Here is a 22,657-nt window from a genome sequence, read left to right as displayed (position 1 = left end):
TTTCCAGGTCTTATTTTAACTAAAAAGGTTCTTTTTGGGTACAGACATAAACAATGTTTAATATATGTTTAATATACATTTTGTGATGTACTGTACTGTATAGTGTATGGAATATACAACTCAATGTAGTTAGAAATTGTGATAATTACCACTATAGTGACGTTGCTAATGTAATGGTGTGGGTGGGGTTAATGGAGTGATGTAATTGTATTTATTTATGTATTCATATATTTAAAGTGTAAAGTATTATATGACGTATATATATGTAAATACTTTTAATCTTCATGAACCCCAGGAAGATTAGCTGGCGTTTTGCGTCCGCTAATGGGGATCCAAAATAAAACAAAACAAAACAAATTACGTTTCTATACGGTCAAAACGTAGAAAGACCAGGTAAAATACAGTATTACAAAAGTAATCTGTAACAATTCGTACGGTGAATTAAACCAATTCGATAATTCTACGCCACAATGCCTGTTTCCAGGTCTTATTTCACAAAACTGACGAGAATTACGTTTCTATACGGTCAAAACGTACAAAGACCAGGTCAAATAAAGTATTACAAAATGAGGAATGATGAAAATGAGGTATGAAATGAGAGAGCGAGGCTGCATGAAAGCAGCAGCAGCCCGTACGAACATATGGCTCCGTTCTGGCCTGACTAAGACGGACAGCCACTGTGTTCAGGTATGCCTTGGCTTTAAATCTTAAGCAAGCGCTGTCGCAACTCTGAATCGTCACTGCGGTGTTGTTGGATGTATTTACAGTTTACGGTACGTGCTTTCTGCTGAGAGAGCGCACGCCTTTGGGGAACATCTGTAAGAGGTTCCTCACTCTTGACATGTGGGCCGGAGCGGAGCCAAAACAGCGTGAGAGATTTGCTGGAAAATGTGGTTTCCACCTTGGGAGCGAGATTTTTCACAGTCGGGAGGAGGCGAGTCGTAGATCCTTGGAAATGTGTCTTTTGGTGTATTGAAAACAAGACTAATGTTGTGATTTATAATTGAAGTTTAACAGTTCTTGAATGAATGTCTGAGTCGGATCTAAGTGGTTAAGTGGATGGCATTTTCCTTTTATACAGTCCAAGGCTGGTTTACAACGGGAAAAATAACTCGAGAGCGTAATGGCGTCTTTTCTCAAATCAAATTAAATCAATCTTTATTTGTATAGCGCTTTTCATGCAAATAAAAAATGCAACACAAAGCGCTTTACATAAAACATAAAACTTAATAATGATAAAACAAGCATAAGTACAACTTAAAACCATAAGACCAACAAGAACAGCTAGTTAAAACAAGGGTATACAAGAAAGACTAAAAGGAATCAGCTAAAGGCCAATTTAAAAAGGTGAGCCTGCTTTTAAAGGTACTCCGGCAGGCTATTCCACAGATGTCTGTCCTGCTTTTGTGTCTTACATCTGAAATGAGAGTAATGATGCATCAATTTTATTTATTTATTTTTATTTTATTTATTTATTTTTGCACAGTGATAACACAATAATTTTTTAATTTTCTTTTTTATCATACAAGGACAAATAATTTGTGCAGGAGAGGAAAAGAAGCCCGAAGGGCTTATAAAAAATCCTTCCCCTCAATACAAAATCACAAAAAAAAATCAGTCAAAAGCAAAAGAATAGAAAGGAAAAAAGAAAAGGTAAAAGAAACAAAGAAAAATACAATAAGTACACAAACAAAAATAACCATGAAATGGCAATTTCATTTCAGTAAGAATAGCCTGTTAATTTTGTCTAAATAAAAGATACCCCACCAAGCTGGTCCTAAACGTTTTTAAGGATGAGGCTAACTTAAGAGATCTATCTAAACAGTTCCAGAGTTGAGGGCCATGGAATTTGATAAAGGATTTGTGACTGCAGGTACGACAAAGAGGTAAATGAAAGTTCATCCCACCTCTAACTGAATAAGAATGAATATCTGATGATAACAGAAAAAAATTTTGAAAAGTGCCTGGAATGTCTTGTTTGAAATGAATGAACATAAACAGGCATGTTTGAAACTTGTTAATAGAAAAAATTTATAATAATTTAAATTAGCTAAATAAGGGTGCAGAAGGTGCTTGAGGAGAAGAATATGAGATCATTCTCAAGAATCTTTTCTGAATTAAAAATAATTGGTTAAGGTACGAAGAATAAGAAAAAAAATATATAAAAGCTGAGGTTTTATTAATACCTCATAAAAGTTTCTCTCCCAACAGTTTGGGACAAGCAGGGGGGGCATTTTACAGTTGGTGCAGTGACAGAAATGGGATGTCTTTGAAATTATATATTCGTAAATGTTTTACACATTACGAAAAGAAAAAATAAGAATATGACTTAAAATATCGTGAGCTGAGCCCTTGGAAGAATCTGAGCAGCTGATCACCATCAATTGACGTATGATTACCCCCCTCCCTTCCTCCTAGTTACTGTTGCTAACTCAGACTCAGGATTTTTAGATTTTTCTTGGAGACAAAAGGACCAACGTTTGTTGAAGGACGTTCAGATGGGACTCGGATGTGCTATAGCTTCAAGTTGCAAGGAGCTAATAACTAAGTGGTAGCTGGAGGTCACAGAGGTGGGCTTGGGCTTGGGCCTGGAGGAAGCAGGTTCCAGTCCCTGGGTTGGCAAGGGCATCAATAAAGTATTATTGGGATAAAACAGATGAGAGTTCAGGATCATCGGTGTTTTTATGTGAAGCTGAAAGTTACAGATGTCCGCAGGGTTGCCACCCGTCCCTTCAAACACGGAATTGTTCCGTAATTAGGAATTAAAAGTTGCGTTCAGTATTGAACCAATACAGACACACATTATGATCTTATTTATTCATGTAATAATATACAGGTGACGGTCTGAAAATTTGAATATATTGCAAAACTTCATTCGTAGTAAATTCAACTTAAGGTGAAACAAATATATTATTTCCCACTACATGCAAAGTAAGATATTTCAAACCTTTATTTGTTATACTTTTGGTGATTATGGCTCACAGTTTATGAAAACCCCAAATAAAAAATCTCAAAAAATTAGAATATATTATGAAATCATTAAAAAATTCAATCATCAAAATTATAATAAATAAAGGCTTAACATATCTTGCTTTGCCAGTAATGAGACTATGTAATTTAAATGTATTAGTTTCACCCTTTAAGTTGAATTATTGAAATAAATTAACTTTTACACCATATTCTTCACCTGTAGGCTATATTCTACATGTTGGCTGATGTGGACATACGTAGCATAGGATATTTCAGTTGCTAGTATAGTTGTCTGTACAGTCATGCAGGTTCAATGCTATTAAAGCACTTTAAACTTTAAATCAAAGCGTTTTGTTTTTTCGTATAAAATTAATACGTTTCTATGCATTTTAGAAGTTTTGGGGATGTACCTTTTTTTGGTGCCTGCGCTGCTGAAATCAGGGTGTCAATTATTTCTATTTCTGAAAGATGGCAACCCTAGATGTCCGAGTTCTGCTCCCTGTGGAACTAATGCTCAACAGCTATTGCCTCTCCTGTGTTTGAGGGGCGGGGCTTACCAACAAGTCAATGGCTGGTTGGCGTGCACGCCTTTTGCTACAGAAGTCTTGATCCTTGATGATCAGTCATTTCCCGATCTAAAGGATAAAAGCATATATACTTGCCGACGTCATCAACTTCCTGTCCTGTCAGAATTGTTGGGACCACGAATCAGAATCATTCCCCCCCAGGTCAGCGAAGGGCAGTGACGGAAGTGTCCTTAGCCACGTTTCCACTCAGGCTCGGCTCGTACCGGGACAGCACGGGGGGACCGGCCTCTTCATCCGGGCCTGGACCTTCATCACCAGGACCTCCATCACCTGGACCTCCATCACCTGGACCTCCATCACCAGGACCTCCATCACCTGGACCTCCATCACCTGGACCTCCATCACCAGGACCTCCATCACCTGGACCTCCATCACCTGGACCTCCATCACCAGGACCTCCATCACCTGGACCTCCATCACCAGGACCTCCATCACCTGGACCTCCATCACCAGGACCTCCATCACCAGGACTGTGGAGCTGAAGCCACTTCAGCTACGTAGGAGAGAGTTATGGTTCTGCGTCAAAACAACGCCGTGCCTACGGCGTGTGGTTTGCGTCGACGCAGACCACACGCCGTCATTGACGCCGTCACTGACGTGCACCTCCCACAAATTGTAACTATGCATCGAGGCGACGCAGACCAAACGCAGACGGAAAGGGCTGTGATTGGTTCGCTTGGTAGCAACACATTTCCGGTTTCCGGTTTGAAGCAGTCGTGAACTTTCAGCGCTCTTTTCTTTGTGTATGTTTGATTTTTTTTGTTTTGGTTTTTTTGAACATCCATCCATCCATCCATCCATCCATCCATCCATCCATCCATGCATCCATCCATCCATCCATCCATCCATCCATCCATCCATCCATCCATCCATCCATCCATCCATCCATCCATCCATCCATCCATCCATCCATCCATGCATCCATCCATCCATCCATCCATCCATCCATCCATGCATCCATCCATCCATCCATCCATGCATCCATCCATCCATCCATCCATCCATCCATGCATCCATCCATCCATCCATCCATCCATCCATCCATCCATCCATCCATGCATCCATCCATCCATGCATCCATCCATCCATCCATCCATCCATCCATGCATCCATCCATCCATCCATCCATCATCCATCCATCCAAGCATCCATCCATCATCCATCCATCCATCCATCCATGCATCCATCCATCCATCCATCCATCCATCATCCATCCATCCATCCATCATCCATCCATCCATCCATCCATGCATCCATGCATCCATCCATGCATCCATGCATCCATCCATCCATGCATCCATCCATCCATGCATCCATCCATCCATCCATCCATCCATCCATCCATCCATCCATCCAACTGGTGCCCAATCTAAAACAATTCTTTTCACTAGTTAAAGTGAATATAATATCCCAAGTTTAAAGCTTAGTGTATCAGCTATAATTGGACAAATAATATGAATCTGGAATCATAGAAACAAGCAATCTATTTATTTTTTCTTCTTTTTGTCCTAAAAAACGTTGAAAAACCGTCGGAGGCTCGTTTCCGTTTGAAACCGTGGCGTCCGGCTGCAGACGAGGCAGAAACCCAGCGGCTCACAGCGTTCTGCTTTGTGCCTGTCCTGTTTTCTGTCAGAGTCTCCTCTCCTTTCCCGCTTGGTCCCGGCTGCGTCCATCATTAGGTAGCAATGAAAGGAGGGCATTATTAGGCCGGGGCTGGCACCGGGTCGGCACCGCCATTAGGGAGCTGGGAGCCCTGTCCATCTCCAGGCCAACGGCAATTACTACACATCACTTGCGTTTTAATTACCGTGACATCAACGCGACGCGCTGCCGGACTGAAAGAGACGGAGGTCACCCGAGAGGACAGAGGACTTTCTTTTCTGACATCAGGTACTTGGAACTCAGGTGAGGAGATGCAGCAGAAATTTTAATTGGCTGTTTTTCTACAGCGGACAAAGAAGCAGAGCCCTTGTGCTGGTCCTCTTAGCCCCCCCCCCCCCCCTCCAGCATATGCAGGTATATCCAGTACTCGAGTTGTAAAAAAGAATCAGGGGGGATGGTGGATTTTATCATATGGGGACAGATAATTTGTGCTGATTACAAATAATATAATATATTACAAATAATAGCAGTGACCAAAACACCTGCAGAAATACTGCAGGAATGACATAGCAGCAGTTAAATGCAGCCTTCTGTAACCTTTAAATATCCACTGGGCTTACATCAAATACATCAAAACACAACAATAAAAAACTGTTTTCTGAACTTATCAATATGACTCTGTCCTTCACAGGATAAGTAAAATGGATCACTGCAAAAACTCAAAATCTTAACAAGAATATTTGTCTGATTTCTAGTTAAAATGTCTCATTTTAGTAAAAAAAATGTCATTACACTTAAAACAAGACTCATCACTGGAAAAAACAACAATTTTCACCTGTTTCAAGTAGATTTTCACTTGAAATAAGTAGAAAAATCTGCCAGTGGAACAAGATTTTTTTGCTTGTAATAAGAAGATAAATCTTGTCCCACGGACAGATTTTTCCTACTTATTTCAAGTGAAAATGTACTTTAAACAGGTGAAAATTGTCAAATAACAAGTTCTTTTTCTGCTAATGACTCTTTTTGCCTTTAAATATGTTTAAAGGTGTGAAAACATTAAAGTTTTCAGTAATAATTGCATAAATTGCCTATATTTCATTACTTTATATACTGTCTTGGGGTTACATTTGCATAAAATTCTAAAAAGCTAATTCTCAAAAATTAAAAGTAGAAGTGGAACAAGTGGAACAAGATTTTTTTTGCTTGTAATAAGAAGCAGATTTTCCTACTTATTTCAAGTGAAAATTTACTTGAAACAGGTGAAAATTGTCAAATAAGTTATTTTTCTGGTGTTATTTTTCTGGTGATGACTCTAAATGTTGAAATAGCAGTAAAACCACAGTGATTGATGAAATGACATAAGGGATGGAAAGGGGGGATGGCAGTTTTACAGGGGGGATAATTTGGACCGTTTTTATTTCAGGGGGAGATGCCACCCCCCTCATCCCCCCTCAACTCCAGTACTGGGTACAGCATGATTCCCAGCCGCGGAGACAAGCGTCTTTATTGCTCAGGTCCCAGGTGAGGCGAGGCGATTCATCAGCGGACAGGATCTGCTTTCAGATCTTCATCAAAAGCGGGGGCCGAGGTTTTCCAGCGAGAGGCTCGGCAGCTTTGTGCTGGCTAATGGCACCGAGTCTCCAGCCTGAATGGGGCGGGAGCGGCGCTGGCGGCGCCGGGGCCCGGTCATTACAAAGCCGACGGTACCGTCGCTCGGCCTGGAACAAGGGGGACATTTATCTGTAGCTGAAGGAGAAGAACGACGTGACATCAGTGGAAAGAAACATCAGGAAATATTGTTTTAGTCCGTGTTAGCAGCATGTGTGTCACCGGCGCTGCCAAGCTAAAGGGCCCGTGGCAGAGGACCCGACTACTGACACAATTCTACTTAAAAGTCCATTAAGATGACGCATCACGCTGCGGCTGATGACAGCCGGGCCCAGATGCTCGACTCGGCGAGGCCTTTAAACGCACACAGAGCGGCACGAGTGACGGATGGGCTGGGGAGGAAGTGTGCAGCCCAAGCATCCTTCACTCCGCCCCCAGTCACAGTCAATTTTATTTTTTAAATGATTCATTTATAGTTTTGACTACAACGAGGACTGTTTTATGGTCTGTGGATTAAACTACAACCTGTTGCCACCTGGTTCCAAGTCCTCCTCCTGCCACAGGAGGCTGTTAACGTTTTATTTACGCTCGTAAAGCGCCGGCGGGGGAACGCTCACGTGGACGGTTGCCGTCGGAGTCTTGGACGGACGGACCGGGCCTCGTAGGCCTCGTAGGCTATCAACTCCACCCACGCGCTGCACAAACAACCTTTGGAGGACAGAAACAATCCGATTTTAAACACAAACCAGACCCATGTCACACACACACACACACACACACACACACACACACACACACACACACACACACACACACACACACACACACACACACACTGTCTTTCCACTTACTTTTTTCTCACCTCTTTTGCCACCAACTCTTGTCTACGCTCCTGTTTTCTGTTCTCTTTCTCCCCCCAACTTTTTCCTCTCCTCATTTTTCTCCTCCATCACGTAGGTGGGGATGGATGGATGGATGGATGGATGGATGGATGGATGGATGGATGGATGGATGGATGGATGCATAAGTTGAAGGATGGATGGATGGATGGATGGATGGATGGATGCATAAGTTGAAGGATGGATGGATGGATGGATGGATGGATGGATGGGTTGAAGGATGGATGGATGGGTTGATGGATGGATGGATGGATGGGTTGATGGATGGATGGATGGATGGATGGATGGATGGATGGATGCATAAGTTGAAGGATGGATGGATGGATGGATGGATGGATGAATGGATGGATGGATGGACGGACGGATGGGTTGGTGGATGGATGGATGGATGGATGGATGGATGATGGATGGATGGATGGATGGATGGATGGGTTGGTGGATGGATGGATGGATGGATGGATGCATGGATGATGGATGGATGGATGGATGGATGCATGGATGATGGATGGATGGATGGATGGATGCATAGGTTGAAGGATGGATGGATGGATGGATGATGGATGGAAGGATGGATAGATGGATGGAAGGATGGATGGATGGATGGATGGATGGATGGATGGATGGATGGATGGAAGACCATGTGATGGTGCTGAGTACCTTCTTAGTTTTGATCATAGACGGTATAGAAGGAAGTGACAAACCCTCTGTGACGTCACAATTATCTAGCGTCTCCCCGTCTAATATCCAAAGTTTAAAGCTTAATGTATCAACTATAATTGAACAAATAATGTAAATCTGCAATCATTAAAGATGGGAATTGATACGTTTTTTACGATTCCGATTCCATTTTCGATTCTGCTTAACGATTCGGTTCTCTAACAATTCCCATATCGCTTCCCATTTGGAAAAAAGGACAACAATGAGGCAAATGGCGTTATTATGATAGGGAGTGTTCACTAGTTAATTACCTGCATGTATTATTAGCCAAGGACATGCTAACGTTGCTGATGCTGCTGGAAAACGCAACATTCCATGATCATTATTGCTGCTGTGTGCGCAAATATTTTTGCATGTTGGTAGCATTTCCTCCCTTTGATGATATATTCACTTAGCAAGTATTGCAAGTTAGCCTGTTGTCGTCTTTTTTACTGAAATGTAACCATACTTTCGTGCGTCTGCATCGTTTGGGCGCCATGTCTACTACGTTACGCAACGTGCGTGATGATGTCATTCATGCTCACTGGAATCGAAAAGGGAATCGTTTGAAAAATATGCAAACGATTCCAAGGAATTGAAACACTGAGAACTGGTTCTGAACAAGAACCGGTTCTCGATTCCCATCCCTATACTCGCCGTTGGATACCCGATGCTGGATAACTGTCGCGAGCTGACATTAGTTTTCTAAATCCAAGTTTTCAGCAGTTGAGAGAACTACAGAGATTTAAGTTAGCTTTTAGAAAGTGGCTTTTAGTTCTCTAAAAACCACTTCTCCGTTTCTCATCTGTCTGTCTGATTCTGAAAATATCAGAAAATATCTGCATCAATGGCTGCAATCGCAGAAGCAAAGCTGAGCTGTCCTGAGGGCACTGATACAGCCATGTACCGTCACAGGTCCAAACCTTTGGACGTCTTGCTGGTAACAGCACCTTTGTCTCTTTTGTATGTATTGTATCTATTTCTTCTTGACCCCACAGGAGGAATTGTGATGACTAATGATGGAAATGCCATCCTTAGAGAGAGATTCAGGTGCAGCATCCTGCAGCCAAATCCATGATCAATAGCTGGCAAAGCCGTTTGCCGCCGTCTGCTCAGGCCAACCTACCGTCCACCCCGTTAGGGCAGCCAGACCCGGTTATGGTGGTCCGTCAGTACACTTTACAGCCCAAATCATCTTTAAAATGAGCTTAGGGGTGAAGTTATTAAAAGTGCTCGCAACTTGAGACGTACTTTGACCGAGCTTGCACATGGGTTTGGATTTCTGGCTTCAGTTCTACGCAGGAAGTAACCATGGTACTTGAGGTCTCCGTTTGGAGACACGGCAACAACCGTTGGACGAGCAGGTTATTGTTTACAGAGAGAAACCTGGTGCCATCAGAGATGGTGCGTGAGACCACTGAATCCATGCCCTTGGGATAAAATCTGACGAGAACCCGACAGGATTTGTGTTTGACGACCTGTTGATGAAGTTCTGTCAAGTCCACTCTTGAAGTCCGCTGCGGCGCTGGCCGGCGGTAGCGCCTCCAGCGTTCAAGTCAGTATTGCATCTCGCGCATGCATGACCGACGTGTTGAATGGATGCAGGGGATGTGCATGGCAGCCATCATGTAAGGATATTCCAGGGGTGCTTTCTAGGGTTGTCCCAATCAGGATTTTTTAGCTACCGATCCGATCCCGATCAATTGTAGGGGTGTAACAATATATCGTGCCACAAAATTTTGCGATACAAAAACGTCATGAAACGTGTCGTGGAGGTGACAAACTGTATCGCGATATTGGGTTATTAATATTAATCTATTGTGTTGACTAGTAACGCGCATCCGACCGCGACCTCGACCCGCGGACCAAAATCTGATTCCGCTCAGAAGAAACTAGTACCGTTTTGGTCCCGATCACGGGACTCGTGCAGGGTTTTAAGCTCTGGACCTTTACTTATGTAAGGCTGGTGTAGAGTTAAGCCTTACCTTATTAAGTTAAACTTTTTTAGTAGGATAAACACGGGGAAACTTCTGCTGAGTTCGAATGTACTTTAATGTCCCTCAACAGTGTAGGATTTTAGAACATCAACAGCACCTAGTGCCGTACTGTGGTGTATCACTCCGCCCAATCTAAAACAGACTAATCACTACAGATAAACTGACTAGTGTCATTATAGTCCCTGATTTACATCAGAATATAAAGAATATATTTATAAAATAATGAACCCTGAATTACCGAAATAACCTTCTTAACAAAAATAAATCTCCTCTTGCACTTATAAGGTGAGCATGAATCAATCTTTTTTATGATTTAAAATTGTATGTATTTATTTATTTAATTTTAGTTGTTAAATTTCTGGAAAAGAAAAAAAGTCAAATCATACATAAGATAAACTTTTCAGTTTGTGGCAAAATATTTGTACTTGTATGAAACTGAAGATGCATAATGCAAACCTGACATTTACTTTTAGTTCAGTTTGTGGAAAATGGTTGGCCTGGCTTTCTCTTTAAAACTTAAACAGTTATAAAGCATTACAAACTGTAACAATACAAACGTACAGTATTGTTTTGTATTTTGTGTCTTTCAAATAAAAGACAATTTTTTCCAGTAATATGTTCCTCATTCAAGGTTGTTAAAAAAATACTGCTATAATATCGTATCGTTATCGTGACCTCAATATCGTGTATCGTACCGTATCGTGAGATTAGTGTATCGTTACATCCCTAATCACTTGAGTTTGAGTATCTGCCGATCCCGATTTTTCCCTATCCGATCCCTTTTTTTGGCTCCCGATACAACTCCGATACTTTTTCCTGATCAGATACATTTTGGCAATGAATTAAATAAAAAAAGAAAGACTCAAATTGTCCCATTTGTCACGATTTAATAATTAATATATATTAAAAACATTAATAACTAGGTATATCCCGATACTGTTTTGGCTGATACCGATGTTTTGAAAATGACGTGATCGATCGGGTGGCCGATTGATCGGGAGTACACCAGTGCTTTCTGTATTTGTAACCCTTTTGGAGCCGACCCCTTGTGGGCATCCAAAGAACTGCACCTCCGTTGGTGTGAGCCGGACCGCTGGTCCTCCAGTGCTCCTTTCCTGGTAAAAAACCTGGTATCTGCTTTTGGTTCTGAGCTAGAAAAGATGGAGGCAGCAGGTCTCGGTTGCAGCTGCAGAAACCACGTTCCTCGTTACACCCGAGTCGTGCGTTGGCTGATCCGCAGAGCATGCATCTGCTTTGGCGAGCCGCTTCGGTGCGAACCCTCAGACATGTTGGTGAAAAGTGAAAACTTGTCCTTTTGTCTTTCTCTCCCTCCTCTTTTCTCCAACTTGTCCCCAGTAGGTCGTCTGGTGTGAGAAACGAGGCGTCGCAGAGCTGAGGCCGGAGCGGAGAGAGAAGGCATCGGGATGCTTGCTGGCAGGAAAGAGGAGGCTGGAGCAGAAAAATAAAGAAGTTCCCGATTTTACAAAAAAAAAGAAAATGGAAAGAAAAAAAAGAATAGAAAAGCAAACAAAGCTGCGCCAAAATATTTGCACTTTCTCCTCCCTGTGTTTGACATGTTAACTGTTTTTACGTGTTTTTGTTTTCTCTGAAGAAAAGAATGAGAATATATTGTAAAGAGATGTCAGGCTCACCACTGGAGGTGCTCGTACATGCATGCAACCACGTCTCACATTTCATTTTTGTCTTTAGACGGCAGGAACGGGCGATAAAACCCAACTAAACGAATGCAACGTACCCCCCCCACCCCCTTCCAAACCACAGCAGCCCACGGAGCAGTGGCAGAAACGCAGCTTGCCAAACACACCAATTGCATTGGTGAAAACGTAAAGTTGCTGCAAATAAACCGACTAAAGCGTCATTTTAAGCACAGAATTAGCTCACATAACACGTGCACGTCCTTTTATAGTCCAGAACAGGTCTGCTGATGACCACGAGACCTGTGTTGTCAACAGACCTGTTCGGACTGCGGCGACAACCTGACGGTGATCCGTTCCCTCGAACTCGGCGTGTCGACGCAGGGAAACGTCTAAAACACGCAGGAATCCGGCGATATCTGAGGTTTTTTTTGCTTAATTTTCTTTTTTTTAAATTCATATCTGTACGGAGGAAAAGTTGCTGTAAGCAGCTTCTTTAAAGTCCCGCCCAAACCCAACGTGACCTGCACAGGTAAACTGTTTTTATGGAGCACAGACGCAATGATGATAATACGTTTGCTGGTCTGGTTAACTAATAAGACAATGAAAGCATTTACGCTCTGTCACTTTGCTGTAACCTGACGTTCGCTTCCCCACAAATGCAACTCCACGTCAGTCAGTCTGCTTGCTGATTGTATCTCCTTGTATGCATTACAGCGCGACGCAGACAAACCCCAACGGCGTCGTCGATATCGTGGGCGTAGAAGTCCTGAACAACCGCCACGAACAGTAAAAGTAACTTCTCCTCAGCGCGGGATAAGTGACACAAACCTTTGCATCGCAGTCGAGATATTTTAAAGGTATTTATGGACGAATGGCAGCACAAACGTAAACATCAACTCTGTTGGTCATTTTTCCAGGTCCAGGTCTCCGACATCAGATACTGAGAAAACTGTACAAACAGTAACTGGATCCTGGAAATACACCTAGAGATTCTTTCGCTAATGAACAATCTAGCAATAAAATGGTAGCTGATCACCATAGCAACGCCCTGCCCTCCATGGCTCTAATTGGCCAACTTCACCCGCATCATATCACTCGTTTTCACGAACTTCCGGAGCTAATAACGTGACTCTAGTGTTCTGTACATCAGCGTCTGATTAGCTAGAGTGCACAAGATTAATTTAAGGTTTTCAGACGCTCTATAAAATATAGTTTTATAGAGGCGAAACAGCCTGAAACTGTCTTAAAATCCACGCGAGGAGGAAGGGCATTCACACCTCTCTTTTATTTACCACAACACTTTTAAATCATTTAATCCATTCTTTATCGTCTTCAACATGTTTTTTTTCCCCTTCTCGCGTCGCGACTGGTTAAGATGAGGTGGAGAAGTCTCTGCTGGTACATCGGGTGGGAAACGGGGTTCCTCAGGGCTCAGTGTTGGGTCACAGAGGAATCCGCAGTTACGTAGGCATCGTGTCACTTAACGAATGACACAAAGAATCGTTTTTTTTTTCATTTTTAATCCTTTTAATTAGGGTTGTATTTGCCGTCCCCTCCCTCTACCATTGTCTCGCAGTCACTCAGGATTAGGGGTTGCTTGAAAGTGAAGATTCAGTGCAGCCAGGCTGTTTCATATATATATAACCTTTGACTCTAGGCTTCATTGGACTGAATTAAATTGTTTTTAACTAACTTAAACTAAACTTGTCCTCTGTGTAAAATGCCTTGAGAGGTTTTCTGCTGACAGTTGGCACTGCATGAATAAAGAAAAAGTGAGGGAAGCGACACTAATCACGTTTAAAGTCACCTCCACACCTCGTTTTTGGCCTTTAGCTGTTCAGATGATCAAAATAAAATCTATCTGGAAACGAAAACATCCATCTGGGCTGGCAGTGTTAGCACAGCCTCAAACTAGCTGGTTAAGCTTTCAACTTAGGTCTAGAAAAACATCGTGGTTTGGATTAACGTGCAATATTTTGACGTACTAATGTTGCACGTGAGCATGACATGTTGAACCACTAAAGGATGCATGGGTTTGAAATGTAAACTTGTGGTCCTGAGTCCATTGTTTTTTCTTTGTGCACGGCCTTGAAAATAATCCCAGCGCGTCCGTACGCTGCTCTGCCGCTCACATCCAAGCGGCCATCAAAGAAGTGAGGGAAAGGAGGCAGAGAAAACTTCCCAGAATGAGAAACATCAGTCCGTCATCTTCGACTACAACCACAGATGAGAGATTTTACATTCAAAGAAAATGGTTTTTAGAGCCACAGGTGACTAAAACCGACAAGTAAATGGAGGGAAAAAAGAAAAAGGTTTGAGAAATGAGCCCTTCTCAGCTGTCGTGTTCATTAGACGGATCTATTTAGTGTTTTTAACGCCTTCGTCGTCGTCGTCGCCCTCCCTCCAGCGGTCAATGCCAGTAGTCCAGAAACTCTTCACGCGTTGCATTATTGAAGCTCGATCATCTCTCGTACAGTAAGACACGGCAGCAAGTTTCTAAAAGATGCCTCTGCAAGAGTCCCGAGCGCAGATTCTTCCTCACATTTGGGAACAATTGGGTTTCAGAGGAGAAGCACGCTTTGGCTGTTGCGGTTTGAATGCTGGTGCATTTGTTTTGAGTTGTGCATTTCTGAAGAGTCACTGCGATGGCTCACGGACACGAGACAAAGGCTTCTGTTGTAAATATGTACAATAACCTGTGTTTGTTTGTTTTACTAAATCTCCTTTTGGGGGCTTTTGGATGTTCATGTACTTGACTGTAATCCTGGAAAATCTGCTTCCCTCTTCTCTTGTCTCCGTTTACATCATGTCAGACGTTAGGCGCTTACAGTAGCTCGTTCACGACGTTGAAAACGCGTAGACCGGATCGTACGTTATCTGCTCCGAGGACTGTTTATTTTATCTGCGCAGTGGTTATTTTACTACTCCAGCTTGTGTTTTACAGTTTGTCTTGATCACTACACGCCGTCAAGAATGTATATGGTATCTGGTGCTTAATTCATCGCAGCCACAAGTCCAGTTGTGTCTAATTTTGAACTGAACATTTATGCCAAGAATGAGGAAAGAAGCCCGTCTTGCTCCGGTCCAGGTCTGAACACAAGGCCGCTGTGTGTCTGCTCAAGTGTTTCCAGACGCCGCAGATCACATGATCTTAAAAAAACGCGCACACAGGCTGACAATCACTGCAGATCACGATGGACAAGCAGCAGAGACGGGCCGGAGCCGACGGCCGGGCCAACCTGGCAACCCGGGCACCTGGCAGGCTCACCAAGACCAGTTTGTTGTGTTTTTTTTTTTTGTTTGTTTTTATTCACTGCTGAAGCTTATGGAAATAAAACATCTGAATAAAGTTGGTCAGTGTGTAAAAATCACGTGGTTGTTTGTCCTGACTGATTCTCCACTGAAACATGCAGGGTTCACTGCTCGACCTGAGCTACATGAACCTGCGGGCTAAATGAACTTTATCACTCCTTTCAATCATTTAGCTCTATTTATGATGGCATTTGGCACCTAATAGTCACTTTTAAGGTCATATTCACCAATTTGCGATTTTATTGGGGGTTTTACTCGTAATTTTTTATCTTTGTTTGTTTAATTATTACTGTTTGTTTTAGTGTCTATTTGTTCTTAGACTTCTGTGAAGCACTTTGGTCAACCTTGGTTGTTTAAATATGCTGTGCAAATAAAGCATTGAATCAACTAAGTATCTAATTGACCTTAATAAATAAGTCACAGTATGTACATAATAAGCTATTGTATAGCCTATCAGATCAATATTATTCCAACATGACATCAGATTCATCATATTCTCTCGCACTAAATATGATAGTTTAGCTAGCTACCTGAGCTAGCTTAATAACGCTAAAGTCATTTTTCCCACATATCACAATGATACAATAGTACCACGATGGGTTAAAACATGAGGAAATATTCCTGTGACTCCGATTGGTCTTACAACAGTATCTCAGTAATCAGCAGAGGTGTCTTCAGTATTCACATTCATTACTCAGGTAGAAGTATAGATACTAGAGTTTAAAAATACTCCTGCAGAAGTTGAAGTATCAACTCAAGTTTTTTACTCAAGTAAAAGTATAAAAGTACGGTTTTCAAAACTACTTAAAGTATAAAAGTAAAAGTAATGTAAGGGGGGAAAAAAGCCATTAAGGACAAAAGCCATTGAAAATGAATGTATCTTAGTATAATGCAAATATATTAAAGAACCATATATGTGTACTATTGAGCATTAACATGTGTTTCAGAGAGCAGCAGATATGATGACTAGTTGCCTATAAGTATTGTAATGGTGCAAAAAGTCAAACTTCAGAGGCATGTTATCATTTATCCTAACCTTTATTGGAATGTACATCCAAGTTTAGTTGCAGGAATCTGAGGGAACGGATGTAAGAACAAAACTGGACAAGAACATCTGAAACAACCACAACCAAATTCACTCTATCCGGATGGAGCAATTTAACTGGATAGTTTTTTTTTAAAGGCCGAAATGAAATAACGAGGCTGTTTTTTAAAATGTAAGGAGTAAAAAGTACAGATAATTGCGTGAAAATGTAAGGAGTAAAAGTAAAAAGTCGTTTGAAAAATAATTACTCCAGTGAAGTATAGATAACCAAAATTTCTAAGGAAGTATTTGTATTTGTACTTCATTACTTGACACCTCTGGTAAGCAGCATGTTCACCTGAGCTACATCAACAAGTAATAATAAGGCTTAGCCTTTTAGCATGTAGCCCCGCTCTTACCGAGTCCTCACTCTCTCTCACACAAGTTTTTAAAAGCTCTCTCCTAATAAACAAATGATTTATCAACACACTACCCGGGGATTAATCTTTGATTTATGAGGTTTTATGAAGCCTCTAGACGTTTCCTCCAGAAACGCGGACCTGTGACCGACTAGCGCGGGAACGTTCCCGACCTGCTGAAAGCGTCAAGCTCGGCTCGTTTTTATTTCCCTTTCGCGCTTTTGGTCGTCCTCAAACATTTTACAACTGCCAGAGTATAGTTGTCGGCGTAAATCTGCTTAATAAAACAGATTATTCGCACGTAGAAGTACTCGACCCGAGCTACATGAACCTGCAGCTAAAGAGGCCCGGCAACACAGAACATACAAACCTTTGACTTTTGCATCTTGGCATTCACTTACACCTGGTTATAGAACAACCATATTCATCTAACACCTCAACAATGCTGCAAGTAGCTCACCGTTTAAATTCAAGTCTTAATAATCCCACAAGAAAACAACACAGTAAACAATACAAGTGGTCTTGAACCACTTTCATACCACATCTGTTACAAGTCTGGACAGAGAACTTGAGCGGCTGCAGGAGAAGCGGGGAGAGGGGTTAAACACTGCCCCCCGGTGGCCGGCGTGCATTACTGCAAGTCAAAAAATAGGGAACACTACTTCAGCTTCAAAGTTTCATGTATCAGAACAAAGTCAGATGTAAGAAAGAAAGAAAATAAAACCAGCTGGTCCTCCCCAGGCCATAAAGTGAGGTAAATACAACCTCAGATGACATGGCAGACCTTTATTTACTGAACAGAAACTGAGTCTGAAAGCAGAAGCAGTGTGTGAACAATTAACTAATGATTCAACAGGTTGTGCCTTCAGCAACAATAACGTGAAGTAATTACTTTGGCAATGTCATCACTGTCTCGCACCGTCATGAAGGACTCTAGTCCGCAAACGGTCATGTAAATCATCTGTCATTGATCGTGTTTAACGACGATTCTCCAAAGCAACTGACTGAGAAACAGCCTCCTTCATCTAACTGAGGCCATGAGTAATAATCACGTTTAGTCATGTAACGTATGCCAATCATCGTTGTGTTATGAGGACGGAAACGCTTCCATCACCAGATGATGTGCTGGCGGGGTTTTCACAGGAATCGCGTGGCCGCCGCGAACAGCAGCTGTGAAACATTTAGGCGCGATAACATCTTCTCTCAGCGCCGCGCGGCCCGACATCTGAGCACACTTGGAGATTTACAGCTCTCCTAAATGTTTTCCACTTGCGGAATAATCTGTTTTATTGAGCAGATTTACGCGGACAACTATACTCTGGCAGTTGTAAAATGTTTGAGGACGACCAAAAGCGCAAAAGGGAAATAAAAACGAGCCGAGCTTGACGCTTTCAGCAGATCGGGAACGTTCCCGCGCTAGTCGGTCACAGGTCCGCGTTTCTGGAGGAAACGTCTAGAAGCTTTATAAAACCTCATGAATCAAAGATTAACCCCCGGGTAGTGTGTTGATAAATCTTTTGTTTATTAGGAGAGAGCTTTTAAAAACTTGTGTGAAAGAGAGTGAGGACTCGGTAAGAGCGGGGCTACATGCTAAAAGGCTAAGGCTAAGGCTAGTTATTTGTTGATGTAGCTCAGGTGAACATGCTGCTTACTGAGATAATTTTATGAGACCAATCGGAGTCACAGGAATATTTCCTAATGTTTTAACCCACTGCGGTACTATTGTATCATTGTGATATGTGGAAAAATGACTTTAGCATCGTTAAGCTAGCTCAGGTAGCTGGCTAAACTATCATATTTAATGCGAGAGAGTATGAATCCAATGTCATGTTTGAATTATATTGATCTGATAGGCTGTATTTTATTGTGTACATTATGTGACTTGTTCTTTATTTGTATAGCACATTTAAACAACCAAGGTTGACCAAAGTGCTTCACAAAAGTCTACAGAAAACAAACAGTCACTTTTATCTTTATCTTTGTGCTTAATTATTACTATTAGGTGCTAAATGCTAAATAGACCTAAATGATTGAAAGGAGTGAATTGATAAAGAAAAAAATATAAAAACTGTCTTTACAAAGCTGTTTGAAAATATAAATGCTGCTTATATAAATAAGTCTTTATTTTAAATACCAGTTCATGATGAATAATTGTGTTAAAACACTAGTACTGTAACTGTGTACATAATTTACAATGACTGGAACAATGTTCTGCATCTGGATGTGCAGAGAATCAGAGGAAGAGCAGCAGAAGTTGTGTGATGAACACAGATAATTGAAATTTACTTTCTGTACCTGCGTGTAGATTGTTTTTTTTTGCTAGATCAGAGATTGATCTGTTGATTCTCTACTCTTCACTTTGACACAGATAAGAAAGTTTACCATAAAACCTACCCGAGTAGAACAGACGTAAAACATAGGGTTGAACCCCCATCTCCTGATGTAGGAGGAAGGACAGTTTTCGTTTTATTAACTTTATTATTTGGTTTTATTGGAAAGAGCTCTAATTTTGTTTCTTACTAATTCCATGCGCAGAATAACAATGAATTGTTGAGACAATTGTTCAACTTCCAGTCAGAGTCCAGCTTTTCGAACGTGGGGGAATGTAGGTTTCTTTCATCCATTGAGGTCGAAGGCGCTACGTTTCCTTTCGTTGATCATCTGCTTCCATCTTCAACGTCTTGGATGGAAAATCGTCCTTTTCTTTGATCAACAGCAGCAAAGTTTGCATCCACACCCGGCTGTTATTAATCCAGGCCCCGATCAATCCTGGATGGAAGTCAGCACATTGATTTGGTTTTAGTTTTTCATTTCCTCCCAGAGACGAGTTTGGGGACGGAATAAGGCAAGGCAAGGCAATTAAACAGTAAATAACAAATAAAATGAAATAAAATGATAAGAAAAGAGGTAAAATAATAAAAAGTACAAGTTGTTAAAAAGTTAGGGCAGTAGAATACAGCAGGTACATCTCATTCTTACAATGGCAAGAATTACGTTTCTATACGGTCAAAACGTACAAAGACCGGGTCAAATACAGTATTACAAAGTAATCTGTGCCGATTCGTGCGGTGAATTAAACCAATTTGATAATTCTACGTCACAATGCCTGCATTCAGGCCGGGTGATTTGTGCGAGGACTTAGCGATGACACTTCAAAGATTCGGATGCTGCACCCGTGCAGGGTGGTAGGTGGGAGGCTGGGGCCGAGGCTGCCGGTGATGGGGGTGGATGGGGTGGATGGGGTGGATGGGGGGGGTAACGGCTGAAACCGGAGTCCAGGGGCAGCTGCTCTGCATCTGTCTTGGACCGACACATGTGGCATTTGACTTCCAGTGTGAAGTTCAAAAGAGTTTTATAATGACGCAGCTGCTCGGGTGAGTGTGTGTGTGTTTCATGGGCAGCGGGTGAAGCTGGAGGTCTAAGAGTGAGGTGGGGGGGCAGCTCAGGTGCTGCGTGAAGTTTTAGGACGTTTAAGACTTTTTTATATTCACCTTTCTTTTTTTTTTACAAAATCTGTATAGATTTTTTATTCACACACAGGATACTAATATAAAAGGACATTTCACAACAACTTTTGACTTAACAATCTTAACCCCCGCAACCCCCCCACATCCCAACCCACATCCATTCTCTCTTTGCATCTCTCTTCTTATAAGGCAAGGCAAGTTTATTTGTATAGCACAATTCAACACAAGGTAATTCAAAGTGCTTTACATCAACATTAAAAGTGGCAAGACACAATTAAACAGTAAATAACAAATAAAATGAAATAAAATGATAAGAAAAGAGGTAAAGTAATAAAAAGCACAAGTTGTTAAAAAGTAAGGGCAGTAGAGTACAGCAGGTACATCTCATTCTTACAATGGTAAGTTTCTATACGGTCAAAACATACAAAGACTGGGTCAAATACAGTATTGCAAAGGTCCAGAATTAGTACAAAGTAGCATATGACAGTATTGTAAGTACAGTCCAATGGTACCTCTAGCAAATTAAAGATATACATAAACAAAAATTACACTTTTGCTTTCGGCCTCCAAGACCCTTCCCCTTCCGAGGTTCACCACTACTTTGATATTTAGATATCCTGCCCTGCATTTTCCTTCTGAGAACCATCTCTATATCTCCTTTTTTAATGAATTGATTAAACAGTTTCCAGATTTCTTCGTACATCCCGAGTTTGTTTTTTTTAATGTATATGTTATTCTCTCCATTGACATACATTGTGCCATAACCTTGATCCAAGCACAAGATCAAGGTTATATTCCCTTTTAAAATGCATCTTGTGTGGATCCTCATTTATCCCACATGTCGGGACGGGGATGAGTACATTTGTGCAGGGGTTTTTTTTTCCTGTGTGCAATGAAACACTTAGACACAGATCAAAAACAGCATTACAGATAATTGGACCATTAGTTTGTGAGATAACTGAACATTAGCGTGGGGGGGTTGATGGGGGGGGGGGTAGGACTGCAGCACCTGCCCAGCTGCCGGAGCGCGGGGTCAGGGGGTTGCCTGCCTGCCGGGAGGCCAGGGCCGGGGGTCAGAGGTCACATTCCAGACAGGCGTATCCACACCCTGATTAAGAACTCAGCTGCAGGAGCAGCTTGCAGGTGGACGATGCATTTTACCCCCCAACGCGAACGTCCTTCCCTTTGTCTCACGTGGAACAGCAGCTAGTCTGCGGGTTAGAGTTATACGTCCACCTCTGTGACGTCGAAGTGGCTCCGTCTGGGGTCTCTGTCGCAGATAACGAGGGACAGAAAGGGCTCATGGGAGGTTTAGCACGAGTTTTTAATTCAGTCTGAACTACAAGTTAATTAAACTTCATTATCAAGACCGAAAAAAAGGTGCATAAAAAGTATATGTGGCAGGGTGGAAGTGCAGCCACTCAGTAGATTGGACACACCTGTGCCCAATCTACTGAGTGGCTGCACTTCCACCCTGCCACAGTGTAAATGATTAGATTGACAACTGCATGAACCCCTGGACACATCTGCTGGTGTCCTACTACTGAAAACACCGAAACCAGAGGTGTCAAGTAACGAAGTACAAATACTTCGTTACCTTACTTAAGTAGAAATTTTGGTTATCTATACTTCACTGGAGTAATTATTCTTCAGACGACTTTTTACTTTTACTCCTTACATTTTCACGCAATTATCTGTACTTTTTACTCCTTACATTTTAAAAACAGCCTTGTTACTCTATTTCATTTCGGCCTTTAATAAAAACTATCCAGTTAAATTGCTCCATCCGGATAGAGTGAATTTGGTTGTGGTTGTTTCAGATGTTCTTGTCCAGTTTTGTTCTTACATCCGTTCCCTCAGATTCCTGCAACTAAACTTGGATGTACATTCCAATAAAGGTTAGGATAAATGATAACATGCCTCTAAAGTTTGACTTTTTGCACCATTACAATACTTATAGGCAACTAGTCATCATATCTCCTGCTCTCTGAAACACATGTTAATGCTCAATAGTACACATATATGCTTCTTTAATATATTTGCATTATACTAAGATACATTCATTTTCAATGGCTTTTGTCCTTAAAGTATAAAAGTAAAAGTAATGTAAGGCGGAAAAAAGCCTTTTTTTTTTTTTTTTTTTTTTTAATATTTTTATCCCGGTTTTTTCCCATTTTTACCACCCCGTGCTCCTACCTAAGTGACAGTCCTGGGCATTGCCATCCTCTACCAACCCCGGGAGGGCCCTGCACTGAGCTCAGGTCTCCTCCTTAACCTGAGGAGTGAGCAGGCCGCATCTTTTCACCAGACAGGGTGGGGTTTCTCTGGCCGGACGTAGCGCGTGGAAGGATCACGTTATTCCGGCTGGATTCTCCCCACCCCATCTGGCGCCCCGGTTGGCCAGAGGGGGCATGTATA

General features: G+C 41.9%; 1 protein-coding gene across 8 annotated transcripts in view; it reads left to right on the top strand.

Moving 5' to 3' along the window:
• smoc1 (SPARC related modular calcium binding 1) overlaps positions 1-15,388 on the top strand; it is a 117,327-nt gene extending 101,939 nt beyond the window's left edge. For 5 of the 8 annotated variants that reach the window (XM_061743370.1, XM_061743369.1, XM_061743368.1 and 2 more), the window contains one exon: positions 11,716-15,388. In XM_061743370.1, coding sequence (XP_061599354.1) covers positions 11,716-11,755 — 40 coding nt within the window. In that variant the 3' untranslated portion in view covers positions 11,756-15,388. The remainder of the gene's footprint in view (positions 1-11,715) is intronic. The other 3 variants (XM_061743366.1, XM_061743367.1, XR_009784243.1) reach the window with 2 other exon arrangements.
• The last annotated feature ends 7,269 nt before the right edge of the window (positions 15,389-22,657 follow it).

Source organism: Cololabis saira, chromosome 16 (genome assembly GCF_033807715.1).
Source record: "Cololabis saira isolate AMF1-May2022 chromosome 16, fColSai1.1, whole genome shotgun sequence".
Taxonomy (NCBI): domain Eukaryota; kingdom Metazoa; phylum Chordata; class Actinopteri; order Beloniformes; family Belonidae; genus Cololabis; species Cololabis saira.
The sequence above is the reverse complement of the archived record's forward strand: the minus strand, read 5'-3'. Positions and strand labels throughout refer to the sequence as shown.